This window comes from Hippoglossus hippoglossus, chromosome 16, assembly GCF_009819705.1.
Source record: "Hippoglossus hippoglossus isolate fHipHip1 chromosome 16, fHipHip1.pri, whole genome shotgun sequence".
Taxonomy (NCBI): domain Eukaryota; kingdom Metazoa; phylum Chordata; class Actinopteri; order Pleuronectiformes; family Pleuronectidae; genus Hippoglossus; species Hippoglossus hippoglossus.
Window position 1 is genome coordinate 19,461,981 of NC_047166.1, and position 23,546 is coordinate 19,485,526.

Here is a 23,546-nt window from a genome sequence, read left to right on the forward strand (position 1 = left end):
CCTGAGCTTTCAACCACATTCAGCAGTCTTCTGAAGACAGGTCTGTCCAATGTAACACAGCATAGTAGAATAATAAAGGTTACAAGAAGTAGAAAACTCAGGATTCAGGAGCTGAATTCCTTCATACGTGGCCCAGGACACGTTTGATAAAACAATGTGTGTCCACGCGTCTCAGACGACCTCAGAAAGTTGTCATCTGCATGCCGAGTGGAAGCCCTCCTCCTCCAGGGCACCTCCAATAAGAACAACCCCCCTCCAGTTCTCCTCCACGGTCCTCCTCTCCGGTGGTCCTCCTCTGTCGGACTCAGCATCAGTCACTCTCCCACCCACAGCTCCACACTGCACTCCCCCCTCCAGAGGAACATGTTGCTGCACAAACCGGTAAGAGTCCGTGTCTGCACCTTTTAGCTGCGCAATGTAGACGCTGCTGTGCGTAAAACCGTGCGTAATCGACCCGCGTAATTTGTAAGTTTGTGTTAATGAATGTGGCCGAAAGGACATTTTTCCTGATGTTTAGACTTTTTTCTCTCTCTTGCTTTTCTTGTCTTCCTGCCGCTCAGCATTTGCAAAACAATGTGTGGATCCGTCAGTCATTTCCAAGTGATTCTTCAAACTGTCATTGTTATGCGGACGCGGGTGGTCGTGCCTCACTTTGAAGTTTCTCTCCTGCAGGCAGCAGCAGGACGTGTGTTACACCACCAACAGTAAAGGGACAGCAGTGTCATGATGTGTGTTGTAGTGATGCTTCACAAACCTTTGAAACTACACATGGAGTTTTGCGACAGCAGATGCACTTTAAAGACCTGCACCCCAATTAATGTTGTTAAATCAACAGAGTAAACAAGCGGGAGACATGGCTGTTTGAGGCACTCTGCAAGTTGACCCAGAGAGTAAAAATGATAAGATAAAACTGTGCCTGACAGTCCTGAGAGTAAGTGTCTGTGGAGAATAATCCACATGTGATTATCAGTTACAAACACGTTTCTAATGTCAGATGTGTTGTTGTGGCAGTTTGTCTGGATCCTGTCCGTCCTGTGTGGCACTGACGTGTGTTTGGGGTTCGTGTACGACCGACCCAAACGCTCGGGAGAGGACGGGACCTCGGCCAGGACAGAGGGTGAGTACTCTCTTCTTCTTCTTCTTACTGAGAAACAGACAGAGCGTCTCTGAACTGCTTGACCCCGAGCCAGCAAAACATTCACACAACAAGTGAGGCGGCCTTGAAAAAAAAAAAACACCAGAACCCTCTCAGCTTCAGGGGGGGCTCCTCTGACCTTGACCTCTGAACTCATTGTAGGTAGTAAACAAGAGCAAAGGTTATCCGCCTGTTGGAAAAGGAAAAAAAATCAAGAACATCTGGAATCTCGGCAAAAATTTTGACAGATTTATAAGAATATAACATTAATACATAAAATTCTGCATAAAATTCCTCAGCAGAGCATGAAAGGTGTTTGTAAATTTGATTGGTTGATTTAAAAAAAACTATTATCTAAATATGAATTAATCCATAATTAAAATAATTGCTAGTTGCAGTCCTACAAAGTAAAGCTGCTTTCAGACATGCACTGAACTCTGGAGATTCTCTGGATATTCTCCGGAGAGAGCCTCCAGACTTTCTGCAGAGTTTCTCCGGTCAGTCGCCCAGTGTAAAGTCTGCAGAGAGTCAGGAGGAGCCGATGTGAGAGCACGGCAGGAGATCCTCCGCAGGATTCACAAGAAGCTCAGTTGATGACGCTTCTAACACAAGAGAGACTCAAAAATGAAAATGAGGTAAAGAACTCTCTCAGGATGAAAAAGCTGTGACATACACTTAGAAGATAGCGGCAGGATGTCAATCAATTTGATTGATTGTTGTCAAGATGGTGATAAGAGCCGACGCTGGTGTCGATGTGCTGTAAACAACAACATGTGATGTCAGCAGCAGAATAAAATACATTGTGTCCTGCTCCACCCCTCACCTTAACACTCCACAGATTTCTGTGTTGTTGCGAAAGCATCTGAGAGGAGAATCTCCTGCTGCCTTGTTCATGTGTGAAAAGACAACTCAGTACAGCTGTTTTCAGACATAATCAGTGGGTAAAATCCGTAGAATTGGCTACAGAGTTTACCGAGAGTTTGCCTTTCACACATGCACAACACAGCAGGAGGTTCTCTGCATAGACGTGTTCACAACAGCAACAAATCCTCCACATTATTCTGGTGAGAGGTGGAGCAGCCGGGTGCAGCAGACAGAGGCAGGAAGTGATGTATTTACTCCGCTGCGGAGATCACATGATCATGTTTACAGCACCCGGCCAGCGTTCTCAGCTCTTATCACCATGAACTCTCTTGCCATCTTCGTCTACGTGTGTCACCGCTTTTTCACCGGGAGATATTTAGTATTCTTTTTGTTTTTGTCACTTTTGTGTGTGTTAAAAGCGTCATCAGCCCTCACACACCTCGCTCATGGTGAATCCAGCGGGGGATCCCCTGCTGTGTTTCTACGGACTTTATACCAGGAGGCCAGGCAGATAAAGTCTGCAGAAACTTTGGAGCATCTCACTCGGACATTTGCGTTCACAGATGCACCTCCTCCAGGGGAAATACGGAGAGTATGCGAAGTTCAGTGCATGTCTGAAAGCAGCTAACTTGAACCACTACTACTGACTGACACTGCTCCCTCTCTTCAGTCACTACTCGACTAAGCTCTCTCTCTCACTCATTGAGCCGGGGAGGAGGAGTCAAATTTGAATGTTTACAAACAGCAATTGACAAATTCACACACACAGTGTACCTTTAATTAAGTGAAGCATGTTTTACACCGACCCTGATATGTCTCGGCCAAGTGTAGGAAGGACACGTCAACTTTCCAAGTCCAAGACCCACGTAAAGAACAATGAATCTTGAATCCTGAATGAGCTTCAAACATACAGTGACACACATCTGTCCCCAGCTGTGTCAGAGATCGCTCCTCCAAACACGAGCAACACTATTCCTCACCAGCAGCTGCAGCTCCAGAGGAATTTCTCCTGCTCCGTTTATTTGCAGGCTTATTTTCTATATGAAGTGTCTGCCAGCGCATATGAAATGAGTGAGCAGAGCGTGCGTGGACAGTAGATCACTGTGGCCCTGCACAGCCCGTGTGTGTGTGTGTGTGTGTGTGTGTGTGTGTGTGTGTGTGTGTGTGTGTGTGTTTTTCAGGAGAGGGAGTGTGTTTGTGCTGCTCTACCCTTGAGTCAATATTAAGAGAGCATCACAGCTCATTTTCTGCTCCACATTCTCAAACCCTGTCGACCACGATTTATTCAGCTATCTCACCACGGTGCTGTCTGTCCATTGTGGTTCTTTATGGTCCGTCAATCAGTATTTCTATAGCCTCACAATATACATTGTCTCAAGTCACTTCACATAGTGAGGTGGAGACAAAAATCATAGTGAAACACAACAGTCCCACAACCTGCAAGCACTTTAGCGACTGTGGAAAGAAAAACTCCCTCATCATCTGGAAGAATCCTCAAACAGAATCAGACTCAATGTGGGAGGGGCCAACTGCCTCGACCGGTTGGGGGGAGAGGAGAAAAATGAGGGAGAGGGAAAAGAGGGGAGAGAAGGGGGGTGGGGCCCACAAATGTAAGCTCTGTCAGACTGTCTATAATGGAAGAGTGGCATTTATAGATGTAATGATGTTATTAATGATAGCAACTAATTAAAAAGCAAATAATAATGAATATATAAAAATATATGATAATAATCAATATTATTATGCAACTTAAAAATCGCCATAAATCAAAACAAGATTGTAGTTATCCATTATTCATATTTTAACATGCAAAATAAACCAATGACACTTTTCCACACAATCATTCAGTGACTTAACCAGTGTGCTATCCCCAAATTTCACAGTTTAGTGCTGGGTGACGCTTAATCGAGCAAAGTAGTTCTTACAAAATATATCATATTCAATACTTAATTTTAACTGTCAGTGGTTTAATCTCCATTTTTCATTTCAGAATAAAATAGATATTTTAAAAACACAGTACACTCAGATCTGAGTCCTGCTTCCTGTCAGGATCTGGACATTTGTTACATTAACAATTACATTTAAAATACAAACGTACTTTCGGACAACTCATCTTCTTCAATATTATCCACATGTGAGGTGGGGAAAACATTTCCCTCCGACAGGCCTCAGTCAGTAAAGTAGATCCCGACCATGTAAAGGAAGTGGCCAGCAGAGGCAGCACTGAGTGATGAGGAAACTGTGCACCACCTTTGACGTTCACATGGTTTGAACTGATTGTAATGGACTGACTCTCAGAATTGAAAACATAAACAGGTGTAAAAAAACAAAACATGGACGATGGCTGGATTCCATTTGGCTCATTCAGTTTCAGGGTCCTGGCACGGTGCTCGCTGGCTCACCGGCACACTGAGAATAGAATGGAGCCATTGTTAATGCTTTATTAATACTTTAATGCTTTTCTTCCTATGACAAGTCAAAATGTGAACTGAGAAAAAGTTTGAACAAGAAGAAAAACCTGACTTAGAAGTCAGATGATGTTTTAATGCTTTACAATGATTTGCACTCACCAGTTAGCTGTAACATTTCCTTCATATGAAGTACATATGCATGTTCACGTGCACGTGCACTCTCTCACACACACACACGCACTTATGTATATGGTTATGAGATCTCAAGTGTGTCTGTAGTTAGGCTCAGAGGGTTCTCACTCTGAGGGCGAGGAGGCAGAATGGGCCACCAACAGGTCGTATTATCGTCCCAAGTGAACAAGAGCCACATTGTGTTTTTGTGTCCCTATAGTGAGATAGAATTACCACAGTTTGGAACCCAAGAAAAAAAAAACGAAACCATAGTAACTATTGAGTTTGGCATGCAGGTATTTTTTTAACAGTTAATATTTATTATGACGTGTGAGGCCATTAAATACATTTTTACTTTCCTGTGTCTATTTTTAAATTTTTGACAAAATAGGTATGTAACCAATATGTTGTATTTATGACTGAATGTCAGTGTAGTTCGATGATTTTAATTTCATTTAATGACGGTGCAGCTTTTCACTGGGTTTAATTTTCATATAGAGTCCTTTATAAATTCTCTCTTGGATTCTGTTGTTGTGGCCGGAGGCCAAATGCCGATATTTCTGTTCAGTTCACTATTTTGAAAAGTTTTAAAAAAGAGATGGAAAAGTAGAGTCTGCACACTGGATTTTAGATTCTGTGCCAAAAGTTAGTTTTCTAATCTGACCGCATTGGGCTACAACTCAGTTTACGCAGACTATAAAACCCTCGATTTATCAGAATATGTATTTGGTATTTGGTGCTTACAGATTCAGCACCAAACAACATGAGGACACATTTCATTAGTCCACATTCAGTCTGAAATACAGTCACAGTGATTCTAACAGATGCTGCGGCAGACATCTCTGCAAAGATGTGGGTGGATCATTAATGACAGTTTGCTGTAATGGAATAATAATTCACTGACTTCAAATGAGAAATAATAAATAATCTAATTATAAACCTCATTTTAGTCTAAAGGAAAACAAAACTATAAAATGATATTGAATGATTTATCATACATCCAATAAAGGGTAAAGAGTTACCAGGTTTCTGGTACTCGTATTTGTTCACTGCTGAGCTCAGAATTAGGATATTTATGATAGACTGTCTTTTCTCATTAATGTTGTAAATATTGTTATTTTGTTGATAACAATGCTCTGTTACACTCAGCATCTATTACAATTCTGTTCTGGGAGCAGGATCCCTCACATGTCTCTTACTTTGAGGTTTCTATGTTTTTTCCCCTGTTAAAAGTTTTTTTCTCACTCTTGTTGAGGGTTAAGAACAGAGTACATTGCACCTTGTTAAGCCAATTGTGTTTTTTGGGCTGTATAAATATATATTGATTGACTGATTGATTGACACTCAGAGGACAACTAATGCAGAAATTGTGTCTATAACACTGTAACATTATTATTGGGGTTGAACTGTGATGTACGTTCCCTTTACAACAAGATCAAACTCTCATGTTTGATGGACTCTCCTCTGCTCGCAGACAGTGATGATGCAGAAATACAAAGCTGTGTTTGCTAATGTTAATAAGTGAAACCCAGAGGAGTTTGATTTGGTCTAGGTGCACTTTACTGACACTGGGAATCTTTACTGAAATCCAAAATGTCCACACATACTGTATATCATTGATGTGTGGAGATATTCAGTGCAGCTTCAACCTGATTTTTGAAATTTTAAATAAACTTGTTACTCTATTTCTCTGGTCCTCAGCTCGCTCTGCCTTCCAGTATGTACCGACCTCCGGCTCCTGCAGGAACAGGTGTTTCGAGCTGGTTGAGTTGGATCCTCCAAACTGTCGCTGTGACAACCTGTGTAAGACGTACAACAGCTGCTGCTGGGACTTTGACCAGCTCTGCCTCAGGACAGGTACTTCATCGACCTCCCCACTCGGCCTCTCATTTGTCTTTGAGCCGTCCTCTGTCTTAACACTTTCATCTTCACGTTCAACTGACGAAACAAGACTTGAGACACAATCAACTTTGTCTTGGTCAAAATATGTGGGTTATTTATTGTAGCAGCGTAGTCAATTCTAATAAACTGTAAAAAACAAACACTTCAAAATTATTTCAAAAGTATTATAGTATGAGCACAGATTCATTCCTGAATCCTCAAGTAAATGTTTGTTTTGAAAAATAAAAATGATTCTTTGCAGTGCAGTGGCACATTTAGGATTTTGCTAAATCAGGGGCCATAAAGGGGCCAAGACTTACACAGAGGGGCCAATTCTGTGACCAACATCCAACACATGCAGTTCCTGATTCAGTAAGGTGCACATCAAGTCATTCCTTGTTTACTGTCAGCTCTGTAGCTTTGGGCAAGGTCACACATCTGTAAATATACTTTATAAATTGTTCAAGGAACAAGGAACAGCTTTCTTTAAAAAACCTTAGAAGATCGGCGGTTCAATCCTCAGGCTTTCCCATCTACATGCTGAAGTGTCCTTGGGCAAGACACTGAACCCCTAAATGGATCCTCATAGATGTTGAATGCATTAATTGTAAGTCGCTTTGGATAAAAGATGTGTAATAATAATAATAACATTTACTTGAAATGCACCTGATTTATTTGACAGCTGTAGTCACTACACATTACAAATGATGATTTGATAAACATAGCAGTGCATTATAGGTTACACCACCAGTACAGAGTATGTCATCAATAATAAGAGTAAAACACAGACAGGAGTCAATCATTGTACATTTTTACTTGAATATTACATATACATAATATATAGAAAAGTACAGTTAGTTTTAGTTCCCTCCAGTGTGCAGTGGGCAATTTGCAGCTGAGTGTGAAGTGGCCGCGATGAGGATCAGCACCTTCACTTCTGACTTTATTGGTCTCTGCCAATAAAAATGAGGAAGTTTAATCATCTCAGTGTCTTGTTGTTCATGAGTGAGGGGAAGGCGTAGATGCAGGTCGGCACAGCGTCAGCAGTAATGCAGGCATCATGTCGGACGGTCGTGGTGAAGAGGGAACGATTTCGCCAGTCAGCGTACATTCTGACCCTCACTGAAAGAGATCAATCATCTTTATCTGCCTTTAAGTAAAGCATTAGTCAAATCTCCACATTTGATTTTGAAGCCTGATTTTACAGCTGCACAGTTTATTATTTTGAGCTGGAAATAGACCTTTAATGTACATGCACTTGACATGAACTGGTTTCTTTATAGTCGTGCTAGCTGTAGCTTTGTGTTGCTGTTTCTCTCTGTGCTTCTTCTACCATTGGTGCTCTGGCTTACTGCTCCCCTCTTCAGCCTGGTGGTCTTTGGTTTACCACGGCCTTGCCACTGAAATCTAATGATGATATAACTTGTTTTTCTGGTCGTTCTTGGGGCTTTACCATGACGGTGTCAAATCCTGCTTTGAGCTACAACTCTCATCTGGTGTTCTCATCTGTGGGGTTTGGTGGTCCCATGCTGCCGCCTGCACAGCCACACAGTCTGCCTCTGAAGCCCTGCTACACTCATGTATCAGCTTTCATTTCTCAGTGCTTGTGGTTTCAGGTTTTATCCCCTAATTGAATCTTATTTCATTTTATAAAATGATTCTCCTAACTGTTCCTTCCATACACAGAGGGGGGATATGAGTGCAGGAAGGATCGATGTGGGGAGACTCGCAATGAACTGCATGCCTGCCACTGCTCTGAGGACTGTTTGGCCAGAGGAGACTGTTGCACCAACTACAAGATGCTGTGTAAAGGTTTGTTATATTAATATAAGTCTGTTAGATTCATTTTAAAACATACAATGACCTTTATGATCTTTGTGTGAAGTTTATTGTAGTATCACACAACCTCTCAAATGATAGCTGGCACTATTTCGCTTTGAAGAGCTTTCTGTTTACAGAAGTAACTAGTAGCATTTGCCTTGACTTTTTAGTTTGGTCCACTTCCTATCCACTAACATGGAGGAGGTGGGATTTTGACCTATACTGCATCCATACATTTTTAAGTTATGCATAACTGTAACTTTATTTAATCAAATCACTTTCAAGTTATTTACTCACGTCAATGCAACATGGTATAAAAACTGCAGACCGTGCTTTAGTGAAAGTCAGAGGAACCACAACAATCTGTGCAGTAGTGATATTGTCGTCCTGTCACTGTGTGGCCCACCTGTCTGAGGAACCAGCAGCACCACTGCAGAGCCGTGATGTCAGAGCTAAAAGTGAACATCTCTCTTTCAGGAGACAGCTCGTGGCTGCAGGATGAGTGTGAGGAGATGAAGTCCCCTGAATGTCCAGCTGGGTACATTTACATGTGAACAGTAATGCAGAATGTAGCTGTCATAATACGACAAGATCTTTTATTATTTATGTTCGCATGAAATTTCACAATCAAAATCCAAGTTGTGGACATTCTTCCTCCCTGAGAGCTTTTCTAAATGCCACATATCTGAAGTATTTGCTCAGGACTGAATTTGTATTTTCCGATTTGAATCCATGAGAGCATTTGTTTTCCTCCTCTGATTTTGTGTGTGTGCAGATTTGTGCGTCAGCCGCTCATCATGCTGTCAGTGGATGGATTCAGAGCATCTTACGTGAAAAGAGGAAACACTGTCATTCCCAATATCGACAAACTCAGTAAGACCTTGATGGGGATCATGGGAGAGGGATTCTTATTTTAGCTGTAAAGACCTTTGAACACAAGACATTGTGGTTGTGTCACTGCTGAACAGGAACACATCGGGTGAAAAGTGAGATTATTATTACTGTAAATGGAGAAATCATTGTGAATAGAACTAGGCATTGTGCTGATTTAGGTGTTTTCTCTGTGCTGCTCTTGTTTTCAGGAACATGTGGAACCCATGCTCCGTACATGAGACCTGTTTATCCCTCCAAAACCTTTCCAAACCTCTACTCACTGGCTACGGTACGGCACACGGCCACTGACATTGTCATGCTCACAACTTTGAACCTCAGCTGTAGCTTTACAGTTTAATCTTAGATTTAAGATCAAATTCAAAATGTCATATGGATGTGGCAGCGTTTGTATGATATGATATGGAGGTCTAAACTTATGGAACTAATTGGGTTTCACTGGACTGAAGTGTTGTGGCATGTTAAAGATAGCGTTAGGCCCAAAGTACAGCTGAGGTGAGACTGACAGGGGAAAACTGATGCTGAGAAATTTGAGTTTTGAGTTTATCTAAGTTGAGTTTAACAAGCGGTGAATTGAGTCACACAAATTTTCTTTTTTTAAATTTCCCAACACATGCAAATACAAAAACACATTCTCATTCAACTCAGAAACGCACTCCAAATAGCAAAAAACGACAACAGAAATGTTTCCAGGTGACCCAAAAAAGTAATGAACCTGGCTGTAGTTCAATTACTAACAAATACAATTTGATTGATTGATTATTACAAAATAAAAATGTATCATGTTATAAGTTAAAACATGTAATGTCATAACAATATTAAAATATAATTTAATAACGTGACAATGTTTTGCTATACAGAAATACATTTCAGGTTGTAACGTGATAGTGATCTGATTTTCTAACCACTCTTCCATGTGTGGTTCCACTCTTCCAGCAAATATGAACGATAGCTGTTGGTTAAATGTTAAAGTCTACAATTTCTCCTCATGAAATGTAGCTGAGCAATAGTAATATGAAAAATAGGCTTTAAATAAATACCTCAAAATTGAATAATAATATTAAGGTAAATGTAAATTTATAGTCCATCTCTGAAAAGGTCCATTAGCACTGAAACAGGAGAATCACGGTGCTTAAATATACAGGGAGATCTTGTGATGTTTTGGAGGCAGTACAGAGAAAAGAAGACAAATAATAATGATCCAAGTATTAGTATTCTCTTTCAATTTCAGGGTCTTTATCCAGAGTCTCATGGTATTGTTGGCAACTCCATGTACGACCCAGTGTTTGACGCCACGTTCAGCCTGAGGAGCCGAGAGAAACTCAATCATCGCTGGTGGGGAGGACAGCCAGTGAGTCTCTTCTCCTCTCTTCTCTTCTCTTCTCTTCTCTTCTCTTCTCTCCTCTCCTCTTACCATCTGTTTTTCATCAACACTGTGGTTGTTTTTCATTAGTGAGCTGTTATTTCTCTGTGCTGTGATGACGGATCATTTTGCGAATGGTTTTGAACATGAGTGATGTTGAAATGAATGTGTCAGGTCACAGATCAGAGGCCAACAAAAGCAGGGGAGATGCTTCGTTTGAAGCCAACTACAATGTGAGGAGCAGGACTCAGATCTAACAAACTCAGTCTGATAGATGTTATTATCCATTGATCAATGCCAGATGGTAACATGTGATTAATAACTAGCATCATTGTTCGTCCTGAGAAGTCCAAAGCTTTGTCATCAAAGATCCTGGAAGGCTTTTCTGAGGGTTTACTTACAGTAAAGACCAAGTCTGTTCCACAGCATTAATGTGTTGATTGTAAATTGAACAAATATAATATGGAATCAGAATGCTCTGCTATTACAGCTTTATATATGGTTTTAGCTGGAAGAAGAGAAGTTGCTCTCTGTCCCCACAACTCATACAGTGGGATCTTTTATTTCTCTCATCATGCTGCAGTGAACTACCATGACCTCACGCACGTTACAACAGTGTCTTAGTAAGAATCTATGTCAGACTGATACGATAATCAGAATGTACCATTTGTTTCCTAGATCTGGATCACTGCCCTCAAACAGGGAGTGAAGGCTGCCACCTTCTTCTGGCCTATGTGAGTCCACACACACACACACACACACACACACACACACACACACACACACACACACACACACACACACACACACACACACACACACACACGTACAATGTTATAAAGTCTTCCCAGCTTTGTTCTCACACAACTTTTTTAAAGGTTTCATTTCCTTTCTTTTCTAATCAGTGCTTTTAGTTTAAGCCTTGTTATTTTGCAACTCAGTGTAACTGTAACTCTTGGTGTGTGTTTGTTAATCCGTGTTTTGATCAGCTGACATGGGCTGTGTCACTGTGTGGGATGTAGATGAAAATAACTGCAGGTGTTCAGGGCAGTTAAATCCTCATTTTGACAAAATAATAATAATAATTTCAACATTCATTGTGTTATGAACCTCAACCTCCATGTTATTATAATGCTTGAATGACAGAGAAGGTGAAAGTCACCATGTCCATGAAAAACTGATTTAAATGACTCCCACTTCCTCAACACCCTTTGCAGGAAGCTCAGGTGTTGATGGCACAACCCACTGAATAGGCCAAACTAAAAGAAGAAGTTCCTATTAGCTTCACCAGGTTTACAGTTGCATTGTTAACTACTTTTGTATCTGAGGTTCACTGCCGAGTTACAGTTTGTTGGAAAACTAGACAAGATTGTGCCAGCAAGGTGACCTGAAACAAATAAGATGACCAATAACGTGATGGACGTGTTCAGGACCTGTTGGTGGCACATTTTGGCTCCTGACCCACAGTGTGAGAACCCTCCTGGCTAACTACAGACACCCTGGAGATCTCAGATGGTAGCATCCATCTCATTGTAAAAAAAAAGATCAATTTCTTTTGCATTTTACTCGGAGGGAGGACTGAGAGAACCTGAGCTCCTGTGGCATTGTTCAAAACAAAGTGCAAACTCTCCAGATTTAAAATAAATACTCTTCCCTTTGATGTGCCTTAAAACACTGCAGATGCTTTGGCCCTAAATCCTCCAGAGACTGTGAATGATTCTGTTCCTCGCTCAGGTCACTGCACCTATAGCCTGAGGTATAACACAAAGGAACCCACATCTATCTGCACAGAGGAGGCTTTGATGAAGCGGGAGGCAGATCTCAGCAGGGATGGCATTGGGCTGTTTTCACAGCAATTTGTGCAAATGGGCCTGTTTAAACTATGCAGGATTCCTCTGTGAACGAGGGTCACAGACATGCCAGTCCATAGAACCAGGGGGGCCAGAGTGTGGTTTACAGTGCTTTTCTTGCACTTGGCACTGACAGAGGTGTGTGAGAAGTAAACAGAGAATAAGGCGAAAGAGACGTGTGTGTGTGTGTGTGTGTGTGTGTGTGTGTGTGTGTGTGTGTGTGTGTGTGTGTGTGTGTGTGTGTGTGTGTGTGTGTGTGTGTGTGTGTGTGACAGGGAGGCAGAGAGACTGGACGTCTGTGCTGACATTTCTGTGTGGCTAAGAAAAAGCCTTCTCATACATTCACAGTTTAATGTTATAGCACCACTGTGGGGATTGGCATTGGTAATGGGGAGAAGGGATTGTTGCCGTGGTGATGGTATAAAAACAGGCAGTGGGATGAGGAAAAATTAAGTTAAAAGTATGAACATAGACAGAAGTAGAGAAAGAGAGCAGGAGCCTGCTGTCAAACATTAACACAGTGTAACCACACCTCCATGCCACCCCCCACTGCCTCACACATCAAGCCCCAGTCAGGGCCTCGGTCCTGGGCTTGATGGTTGACAGCTGTGGACTGTATGACAGCCAGCAGCCTGGTTGGTGGCCTCATCACTACACAGGCAGAATACAGCCCGCCTTTGACTCTCGCTCACTTGAAACAGTGAGCTGCCTCTCAATGTGTTCTTCTCCACACGCCTCAACTTTATGAGGCTCTGTGAGAGGTAAAGGTTTAATGGTTGAAGAGGGCAGCCGGATGCCAGAATCACTCTGTTACTGTAAACTGGCTTGTTCATCACCATCATCCAACCTGTTTTTATCCAGAAGAAAGCTAGAGATTGTCGTTCAGGGCTTCCTCTCCACTCCTTTGGATTGTTGCATTTCTCTCTTCACCCGCCTGAGCCAACAGAGTCAACATAAATTACAGCTCCTCCAAAACGCAGCAGCCAGACTCCTCATTAAATAAATTAAATTAGAGCATATGATCCCAATTTTAGCTTTTTTTCATTGGCTTTTTAAGGCCTGTTCTCGACTCGTACCTAACTACATTTTGGATCTTTTGACATCATACGTGCCCGGTCGTAACCTGAGGTCCTCAGTGGAGACCCTGCTCACCATCCCACAGACCAGGCTGAGGACCAGAGGAGACCGGGCCTCTTCTGTCAGGGATCCCATTATGTGGAACAATCTCCCTGAGGAGATCCGCCTGATAACTCCTTATCCTCTTTTAAATCTCTACTAAAGACTCATTTTTATAGGTGCTTGAGCTTTCTCCTAGTTCTGATCTTAACGTCATTTCATAATGTTTTATTTTATCTTTTTTATCTTTGCTTATCTTGCTTTTTAACTGTTTCCTATTGGTTGCCTTCAATCTTTCATTTCTAATCTTCCTCGTAACTGTGTTTTAAAAGGTGCTTTTTAAATAAAGTTTATTATTATCATCATCAGGGTTTTACACTACACTGTGTGTTTGTGTGTTTTGCAGTGCCATCCCATTAGAGAGGAGGATACTGACCATGCTGCAGTGGCTCCACCTCCCTGAAGGAGAGAGGTGAATTCAGTTAGACATTTACTGTCTGCTTCACATGTCACACTTCTCTCATTTTTCTTTCTGTATTTATTTTCTTTGTCAATATTTCCAGCCACAGTTTAGTAACAGTGGAAAAAAACTGTTTTACCACATCTAAAGGCTTTTTTAGAATCATGTAATGTAGCCCTGCACCGCAAAATGAAATGAAATAAAAACAGACTAGTCTTTTCATAAAGCACAAATAAAATTTGAGTTGCGTGCCGACCTGTTCTCCATCCAAGTTTTATATACAAGCTACACAGGAGCACATATCACAGCCAGGGAGTCTTTCACAGATTCTCACTTTCCCTGTGTAAAACTCAGACCTGACTCGTGGCTCTGTTTACCATCTGATGTGGCAGATCAGCAGCTGGTTTCTCCAACATGCTGTTTGACCGTATTAGAAGTGAGAAGCGTTAATACCTTGTGCAAACAGCCACATGAAACGGTAGTGAGAAAAGCCAGCTGTCCAAAGGGTGGGTGGCACAACGTTGTTTAAAAACAGTTTCTGTCTCTCCAGGAAGGTTGAATGAATCCACATGCGATTAGCTCCAAGCATGGGGGGAAAAAATGGTCTCATTATATCTTGCAAAATCAGCTCCAAAGGTTAATCATCTGGAGATAAAATCACAAGTAAAGATATCACAAAGTTTGGTGGAAATCTATTGTTCTGTGTTGCTGAGATATTTTGTTCAAATGGCTAAGTTTTGAAAAGATGTCAAATTCGGAGCAAAGCATTTAAAAAGTGTCATTTCCCAAAACTCAGCTATTGTTTTTCTCATTCATATAACAACCCCAAACAATGCCATGGTCATTATAAGTTATTATTAGTTATTACTGCCACTACATCTGTAGCAAACACATCTTCAACAACTCGTATGTCTCGTTTCAGGCCATATGTCTATGCCATGCACTCTGAGCAACCAGACACATATGGACACAAAATGGGGCCCATGAGCGTAGAAGTGAGTATTGTGTATCTGCCTGTGTGTGTTTGTACCTGATTAAAAGCTCTGCAGTAAAAGTACAGTGTGGATCCATTAAAAAATAATGACATAATTAGTTTTTATATAATATAAGATAAAGTGCACACATTGTTTTTGCACAGTAGAGAATGTGTGTCCTATTATTGTGGGATGGATGGATGTGTGTAGAGGTGTGTGTTTTGTCTGCATCACCCAAACACACACTCAGGTGATTGCGACTCCCTCTGTGTGTTCCAGCTGAACAACCCTCTGAGGGTCATTGACAGAATCATTGGTCAGCTGATGGATGGACTGAAGCAGATGAGACTGCACCGCTGTGTCAACATCATCCTGGTGGGGGATCATGGTAAGGGAACACACACTGTGCTGTCAAATCATTATTCAATTATTATCAAATCATTATTCAATTAAGAGAGTTAAGAAGCGTTACATGGTAGAAAGAAGCTCCACTGACAAAACACAAAAAAAGCACAAAGGCACTACAGCAGTGTCCCTGTGTGTTCTCAGGTATGGAAGAGGCCCACTGTGATCGCACTGAGTTCCTCAGTAACTACATGACCAATATTGATGACATCATCCTCATCCCCGGGTCTCTGGGCAGAATACGCTCCAGACACCCCAACAACCCTAAATGTGAGAGCAAACATATGTTACATGTTTCTTTTGCACTCCTCTGAATTTCTCTACATCCACGAGCTGGATTGAACTGAGTTTTGTTTTTTGGTATTTTGGCGAATGAACTGAACTGAAGTGAAGGAAAGACCATTGTGGAATTTTGGTTTGGTTTGTAGGATGTGGGGTTTATGATGGTGGCGCAATTTGTAATTATATGATTATCATGATTATGAGGGTTGAGACCTGGCCGGCCGCCCTACAAAACAAACAAACAAAAAACATCGTATGGGTATATATCACGGATGCTAAAGTTCGCCTGTCACAACATGCATGTGTGTATGTGTACATGTGTTTTTAGTTTGGATTATTTCTTCTAATGTTCTTGTTATTTTTGATTTGGTTGATCTTTTATATTATTCAGCATTTCTGCTCTGTCTTTGCTGTCGGCCTCCTCTGTGGCTCCCTCTGTGTGACTAAAATCTCAATGCGCTCCTCCATATATGCGGAAGAGGAGTCGCCTCGCTAGAACCGCAGCGTGCTATTCTTAGAATAATAATTCTATGACTAAATCTGACAACATTCCAAAAATGTTCCAGGATGTATGAAACTGCCTGATGTGTAATAACATGGTCACTTCTTACAGTTGTTCAGTGTGAAAAAAAAAACTTTCAGTCTCAGAGTCTTTTCCTAGATGACCTGATATTAGTGGTGACTGTAAGAAACTTACTCATCAATACGAAACATTTTAACCATTCACATTAATATCAAACTTCACTATGTTCTGCTTATAGTTGGTTCAGCATCATCATCAGCAAACATGAAACACAAATTTTTGGCGAGAACAAAAAGAACTCTGATGTGACAGTGTGCACAGTCCCTACAGTACAGTGGCTTGTGTCAGACCAAGGAAATATGTCCGTACAGCAGTGGAAGTTCAATATGCAAAATGGTTCATCCTATTTAAAAAGATGCTAAATCCTGTACTCTTTTTTTTCAGATGACCCCAAGGCTCTTGTTGCAAATCTAACAGTAAGTAAGAGCCTCGCATGAAAAAATGTCTGTGAATTGTGAAAGAACAGTTTGAGAATTTCTTGTAGAGTTAAGTTCAACGTGCAACACTGGCTCGATCTTTTCAGTGTAAGAAAGCTGAGCAGCACTTCAAGCCGTACCTGAAGCAGCACCTGCCCAAGCGTTTGCACTACGCCTACAATCGACGCATTGAGGAGATTCATCTGCTGGTGGAGAGGAAGTGGCACGTCGCCAGGTATAGTGGCACCGCTATAACAGGAAGTTCAAATATATGTGATGTAAATACGGGTGTTTAGACGCTAAACTTGGCAGCCGTAAAACTCACACACCTTTCGATGTGCCAGAGGGGACACAGTATAAACAGGCACAGGGGAAGTTCACAAAAAACACAGTCATTATGGTGTTGAATGTTTAAAATGGCTACAGAGAAACTAAAGCTGCTTTCAGGCATGCACTGAACTCCACATATCCTGCTGACATTCTCCGGAGGGGGTGTACGTGTGAACGCAAACGTCTGAGTGAGAGCTTCCGGACTTTCTCCGGCCAATCCTCCAGGAAACATACTCCGTGGGTTCACCGCCAGCAGTAGGCGTAGTGTGGTGGTGTAGCAGTGTGTTGATGACTCACTAATACACAAGGGATGTGAATATGAAAAAAACTAAAAGCAAACAATCATCTCCATAGGAAAAAGCAAAACCATACACGTAGAAGACACCGACGAAGATGTCAAGAGAGGTTTTGGTGATCGGAGCCGACGCCAGTGTTGATGTTCTGTAAACAGAAACATATGATCTCCCGCAGCAGGATTAATATACGTCACATCCTGCCTCTCCCCCCCCCCAACCTGAACACTAAAGAGATTTCTGTGTTGTTGTGAATGGGTCTGAGTGGAGAATCTCCGGAGAAAGTCCAGACCCAATTTGGGGGGGGTCATGTCTGGAAACGGCTTCAGATTTAGAGTTATCTACAAGAAACTGACAGATCTCACAACTTTTACATGATTTCCAAACCAGAGGGAAATATTATTATATTTATATTATTATTAAATTATTAAATAGTTCTCTTTTGCCCTCATATTATACAGTTTTATTAATTCAGATGACAGATGTCTGGCCTCATGGACCTGTTAGTCAGAATGTCCTTAGTTTTTATGTCTCACTGGTACCTTACCACATGTTTTTGGTTTAAATATAGCAGTAAGCTCAAAAAGTTTGTTTTAGAAAAAAATAGTTTTTATATGATTTGGAGATGTATACATTCTTTTATAATTTTGCAACATCTTTGGACTGTAGCTCTGTGGTCATACAGATACAATTTGTGGGAAGTTTTTCATAAAAACTGTCAAAGAACCTGTATAGTACCAAATGATGCATTTTCTGAGTAGCTCAGTTCATCCTGAATATGACTATAAGACAAGGGATGGAAATCAATTCTGCTATTTGTTCAAAGGGTTGAATCCAAACCGGTGAGGCAGGTGATAGAGAAGAGACGTGGCATGTAGATGTGGCGTTTTCAGCCCCCCCCCCCCCTCATCAGTGAAACATCTTGAATTACTTAAAAACACATTGTATATGAACATTGGCTGCTATCAATGCATCATTAACACATGCACAGTGTTAGGTAGGTAAAGGGCCACATCACTGTCAGAGCTGCAGCTGCTGAAATGTTAACGATTTGCTCAAATGAAGTGACAAGTTTGACCTCTTCAGTGATTCAGTGACAAAGTAAATCATCACGAGTCAAAGTGAAAACAAACCACCACAGCTAAAGGTGCTGTGTGTGTGTGTGTGTGTGTGTGTGTCAGGCCTACAGCCTTCTTGTGTAGAGCTGTCATGCTGTTTTTGATGATGAACTATGAGAAAGCTACATTCTCACTCACAGCTGCACACACACACACACACACACACACACACACACACACACACACACACACACACACACACACACACACACACACACACACACACACACACAGCTAAATTAAATCCTTGAGGTTTCAGTGCAGCTAAGATAGAGAGCCGGCCTAATCATTGGCACTGAAGCTGTTTACAAACATTTACACACACACACACAAACACACACACGCAGGCACACAGAGGCACAGGCACATATACATTAGCCAATGTCAGTGTAAATCCCAACTGAAAATGAAAACTGCCAAATGAAATACTGATTTTGTCTCATTTCCCCGTCAGCAAGTAATTTACATTTTCAACATGTTTGTGGCTTCACCCAGGACACACACACACACACACACACACACACACACACACACACACACACACACACACACATTATGGTGTATAAGTGGGAGCAGTGTTGTAATGGACACTTAATAAAAAGTGTTTGGTTTTCAATTAGAGGACTGTGGCCTGAGTTGTGTGAAGGAGTAGTTGACCCGGGCTGAGGACTGAAATTTGTTTGTTTGTTTATGCTTTCTAATGCACAGTTTAACCTGGTGTGAACCTCTCTCTGAAACATCTAGATATTTGACACTTGTGAAATTTATGTAGAAATGAAATCTTTGGACTTCTTAAGTGCCCCCTGCGGTCACATAAAAGTCAGTGGCTCTTTACCAGGCACAAAGCAGCACAAAGTGTTTTTCCTAGAAAATTTGTTCAGGCACATTGTTGGTTCATTTCTATCTTCAGGCAGTGGAACGGACTTGGGATTTTGTCACAAAATCTGTATCTGAAGTCAGTGGGACAGTTTTTCTCTGTTATTTAAAAAAATAAAATTGAATTGAATACCTTTTATTTTTATTCATGCATTTTTTCTATTTTTTATGTATTTTGTGACGCACTTTGTAAACTTGTTTTCATTAGTGCTATACAAATAAAATTATTATCATTATTATTTTAAGGCTCATTATGTAGATAGTAATTTGCACCCCTTTAAAAGGAAGATGCACAACGCACACTCTACTTGTTACACTTGAGCAATGCACTTAGATCGTTTAACTAAAACCCAATATGTCAGAGGTCAGGAGAAAAATACTGAAATTACTTTTTACTGCGTCATCCTCTTCCAATTTTTCTTTTTACTTTGAAATCAGATGTCTGCTGATGTTAAAAACATTTCAAACTCCACACACTGACAGGAGAAGTGACAGAATAACATTCTAGAAGAAGCAATATTCTGATGGACATAATGTGTTCCTAAATTTAATTAACAATTTGGCATATTTTTGTTGCCAAAATCCAGATTTGCTGTCTTTTAATCACTGTTTTACAGATTCTCAATGAAATTAAACCATCACGTATGCAGATACTTTGATGCTGAGTCACAAATTTTGTGATTAAGTATGAATCTATTATATGATCTCAGGTCAATCACTTCTAACTACAATGTGCATCAGCCACATACTGATCTGTCATTCATACTATTGATTACAGGAAGGTTCCTGAGGGGAGGAGGCACTGTGGATTCGCTGGTGACCATGGATACGACAATAAGATCAACAGCATGCAGGTACATCTATCTGTAATGTATACTGAACTAAATATCCAGAGAATTCTTTCATTTACTTGTAACTATACAGATTCCTTGATTTTATTTAAGTGTTATTTCTTGTAACAGATCACGTAACCTGTGTTATTCACTTCTATTTTCAGACTATTTTCTTGGGGTACGGACCCACGTTTAAATTCAAGACAAAAGTTCCAGCCTTTGAAAACGTTGAGCTTTATAATGTCATGTGTGGTAAGGCTTGTTTTCATCTCATTTCATGGGTCTGGGTGTGTATGAGTGTGTGAGAGTGTGCAGGGGCGCCGCCAGGATTATATTTCACTGCACTGTCGTAACTTTAGTCTCAGTGTACGCACATACTCAGCAAGCAAGTGCACGAGAGAGAGAGAGATTGATTCCTGTCATGTGCTTATTTTTCCACTTTTTTTATTGTGGCGTAGCTCAGGGGGCCTGCACAACTTCAAGTGTTGTACAGCACAATAAAAGCATTCAAGGCCCGGGGCCAGTAACAACATTAACAAAAGCAGGGGAAATGGTAAATGAGTTAATTGTTCACCACAAAACTCACAGTTGCATCTTTATTATAAAAAAATATAGAAATGTGTAGTAATAGTGGGAAAACCAAACAGCTGACATCATCATCATCATCATCATTATTATCATCAACAAATCAGGGAAAAAGATGCTAATGACCAAACCAAACCAAAGTGCTGTAATGAACAATCGAAAAACTAGACATTCTCTGGAGGGGATGTGTGAATGAAGATGTCCAATTGAGAGCCTCTGAACGTTCTGCAAAGTTTCTTTCGCCAGTCTCCCCGTAAAAACTGCAGAGAGTATCAGAATGAACCGATGTGAGAACACACAACACAGGTTTCACTGCGAGCATTTCCAACAGGCGGCAGACGCAAAAATGAAAGAAAGAAAGAACTCTTAGGTTTTGAGACCCAGTGGACGCAGCCAGTAAATGGAGTCTCATTCTGGAAGCACATTGTTTAATATAACTAATCCTAAACCTGAACTGCTGTTTTTTACAAAGCTTTACAAAGGCTCTTGTGTGTTTGAACGAGGTGAGTCAGTGATGCTCTGTGTTTCACTTCTTCCACTTGCCTCAGTGACTCTTTACGCTGACACTGACTGCTCTCACTCTCAGATCTGCTGGGTCTGAAACCAGCCCCCAACAATGGAACCCACGGCAGCCTGAACCACCTGCTGAGGACTCCCCCCCACAGACCCACCATGCCCGAGGAGGTTTCCAGACCCACAGCCTCCGCTCTTGTTTCTACGGGAACAGATGACCTGGGCTGCAGCTGCGATGACAAGGTCAGCTGTGGTGACTTGGCCCCAGCTTCTTGTAGAACCCTAGTTTTTAGGAGATTGGCTTGTCGGTCAGATCACTTACATCAGTGATGACAACAGTGTAATCGAAATCACCCTCATCCCCATGGTTACCAAATTAGGCCAAAATACAGCCGCTACAGTGATTTCAAATATGTGAATCATTCATCAAGTGAATTTATACTAATTTATCTGAAAACTTGTTTTAGTAGGAGCACAACTATGTAATTAGTAGCTGTTATGTGACATGGAAGTTCCATTTAATTATAACAATGACGACATTTTCACATTGACTATTGGTTCTTTTGCTTTGATAGTATTCTATTCAAGTAACTGCTGAGCTGAGTAAACAGCTTTTAAACAAGCAGTTAAATTGCCTTCAGCAGCAAAAACAACTAAATCATTTTATCTGAACTGAGGCAGCCTGGCAGCAAAGACCATAATCTCCAAATTGTCAATTTCAGGCATCAATCATTGACCGACTCTGATCTGCCGTTCTATAGCAAAGACTGTGTCTGAATGGAGAATCATTACACAAAAAGAAACACCATGTATTTTTGCCCGATCTCTGCGCTGGAGAAAAAGCAGAGGCTCCCAAAAGCAATGTGATACCGTGGAACCATGACTATTTATAATATACTACATGTGAATGCAGACTGGAGTTTTCAAGATAGCATCTCACTTCCACAGAGAGATTTCCTCTTTTTCAGAGGGGAGAAAAAACATCATCTGACACTATTTATTAAATGAGGTGATATTATCTGATTGATTTATTAGTATGAAGCTACAGGTCATTTAAACTGAAAACGTAGTCGTCTTAGTGAAAACCATATGACATAGTTTAGTATTAAATGTCGGCATGACTCAATAGAGCTAATGGAGATCCATGGATGCATTTCATATCTATTGCATGTTTGCGTCACTTTTGACAAAGTTGGTCAACAGGCCAATCGATAAAAATGACAATGTAAAACTTGAATGTGATGATGACGCATGGACAATGTTTTGAGTCAGTGCCGTCAGGCAGTTCTGCTGCAGTACCATTTGGTTGTTTGCTCATAATGAAAACTTTACTAAACACTACTCACTGTCACTGTTGGAGAAGATTTCTCGTAAACAACACAGGCTGAATCGCAGTGCAAGAGTCCGTTTATTCCATCGTCTACTACAGCTTTTATACCTTTTAAACAATATTGGTGCCAGCGCTGACGTGTGCGCGGACATCTTCTATTTCCAGGAACTTCTCACCTAAAGTGTATGTTAGGGCCTTTCCTGTCGTTGAGTCAATTGTGAGTGTGTGCTTAGACATATTCATGTTCTGGCTGTTAAAAGTGATATTTAACTTACACTTCTTATTAGTTATTACTGGCTGCTCTGCAGAGAGTGTTAGATTGTTTTCTTTTTCTTTTTTTTTATGAATTGTGTTCAGGAACCATTAACCCTGCAGAGGTGACCCAGGAGTTAGTGCTGGAGCTGAAAATTCTAAACTGGAAATTGAAAATCTTAGTTCAAACGAAAAAAGGAACCAAATTCCACTGCAGTAGTAAAGTGATCATAAACATTCCTAATATTTTGGCCTTCCTGCGTTGGTTCAACTCCATTAATGCATCAAACTGATGATTTGAAATGCTGGAAATACTGAGGTTAGCTGCTCTTCTCATGCTCTGCAGAGCGTTGTGTGACTCTTGGAAAAGGTAGAAACCTTTAGCAACAGTACAAACCATCAAACATCTCAAATACAGCACAACAAGAAGGGTTTTCAAATGCAGATGTTGTCTTTTTTTTTACTTTTCTCTTTTGCAGTGCAGTTGAACTTTTTACACAGCACACTTGTAAAAAGACTCATCTGCATGGGCCAATCAGCAGTGATCATTTGTTGACTTGTGAAGATGTATGTGATTGCCCTGTTGTGTCTTCTCTTCAGCTTTCTTTAAAACTGAAATGAGCTTGTTGCCTCTTTGCTTTCTGCTGCAGAGCTGGAGTCACTTCACCTCCACCTCCCTTCATTCATTCTGAAACTAAACATGTGATACAAAGAGACAATCTCTCTTTTCATTGACCCATTAACCTTTGGCAACCTTCTCAGTGTATTTACCTGAGTGGCTTGCATTGAAGTG

General features: G+C 41.0%; 1 protein-coding gene and 1 long non-coding RNA gene across 3 annotated transcripts in view; one reads left to right on the forward strand and one right to left on the reverse strand.

The window, feature by feature from the left end:
* Positions 1 to 20: 20 nt before the first annotated feature.
* enpp2 (ectonucleotide pyrophosphatase/phosphodiesterase 2) overlaps positions 21 to 23,546 on the forward strand; it is a 40,807-nt gene continuing 17,281 nt past the window's right edge. Inside the window, exons 1-18 of one of the 2 annotated variants that reach the window (XM_034609889.1) lie at positions 21 to 381; positions 1,012 to 1,117; positions 6,283 to 6,438; positions 8,149 to 8,274; positions 8,761 to 8,821; positions 9,059 to 9,156; positions 9,366 to 9,445; positions 10,406 to 10,525; positions 11,216 to 11,271; positions 13,910 to 13,975; positions 14,886 to 14,958; positions 15,217 to 15,325; positions 15,487 to 15,612; positions 16,592 to 16,623; positions 16,731 to 16,858; positions 20,019 to 20,094; positions 20,238 to 20,325; positions 21,245 to 21,414. In XM_034609889.1, the coding sequence (XP_034465780.1) occupies positions 364 to 381; positions 1,012 to 1,117; positions 6,283 to 6,438; positions 8,149 to 8,274; positions 8,761 to 8,821; positions 9,059 to 9,156; positions 9,366 to 9,445; positions 10,406 to 10,525; positions 11,216 to 11,271; positions 13,910 to 13,975; positions 14,886 to 14,958; positions 15,217 to 15,325; positions 15,487 to 15,612; positions 16,592 to 16,623; positions 16,731 to 16,858; positions 20,019 to 20,094; positions 20,238 to 20,325; positions 21,245 to 21,414 (1,689 nt within the window). In that variant the 5' untranslated portion in view covers positions 21 to 363. The remainder of the gene's footprint in view (positions 382 to 1,011; positions 1,118 to 6,282; positions 6,439 to 8,148; positions 8,275 to 8,760; positions 8,822 to 9,058; positions 9,157 to 9,365; positions 9,446 to 10,405; positions 10,526 to 11,215; positions 11,272 to 13,909; positions 13,976 to 14,885; positions 14,959 to 15,216; positions 15,326 to 15,486; positions 15,613 to 16,591; positions 16,624 to 16,730; positions 16,859 to 20,018; positions 20,095 to 20,237; positions 20,326 to 21,244; positions 21,415 to 23,546) is intronic. The other variant, XM_034609890.1, reaches the window with a different exon arrangement.
* LOC117776207 lies at positions 16,143 to 17,490 on the reverse strand. Its single transcript, XR_004616410.1, has 3 exons — positions 17,476 to 17,490; positions 17,158 to 17,160; positions 16,143 to 16,259 (listed from the first exon to the last, which is right to left on the reverse strand). It is a non-coding gene; the product is annotated as an uncharacterized LOC117776207 (long non-coding RNA).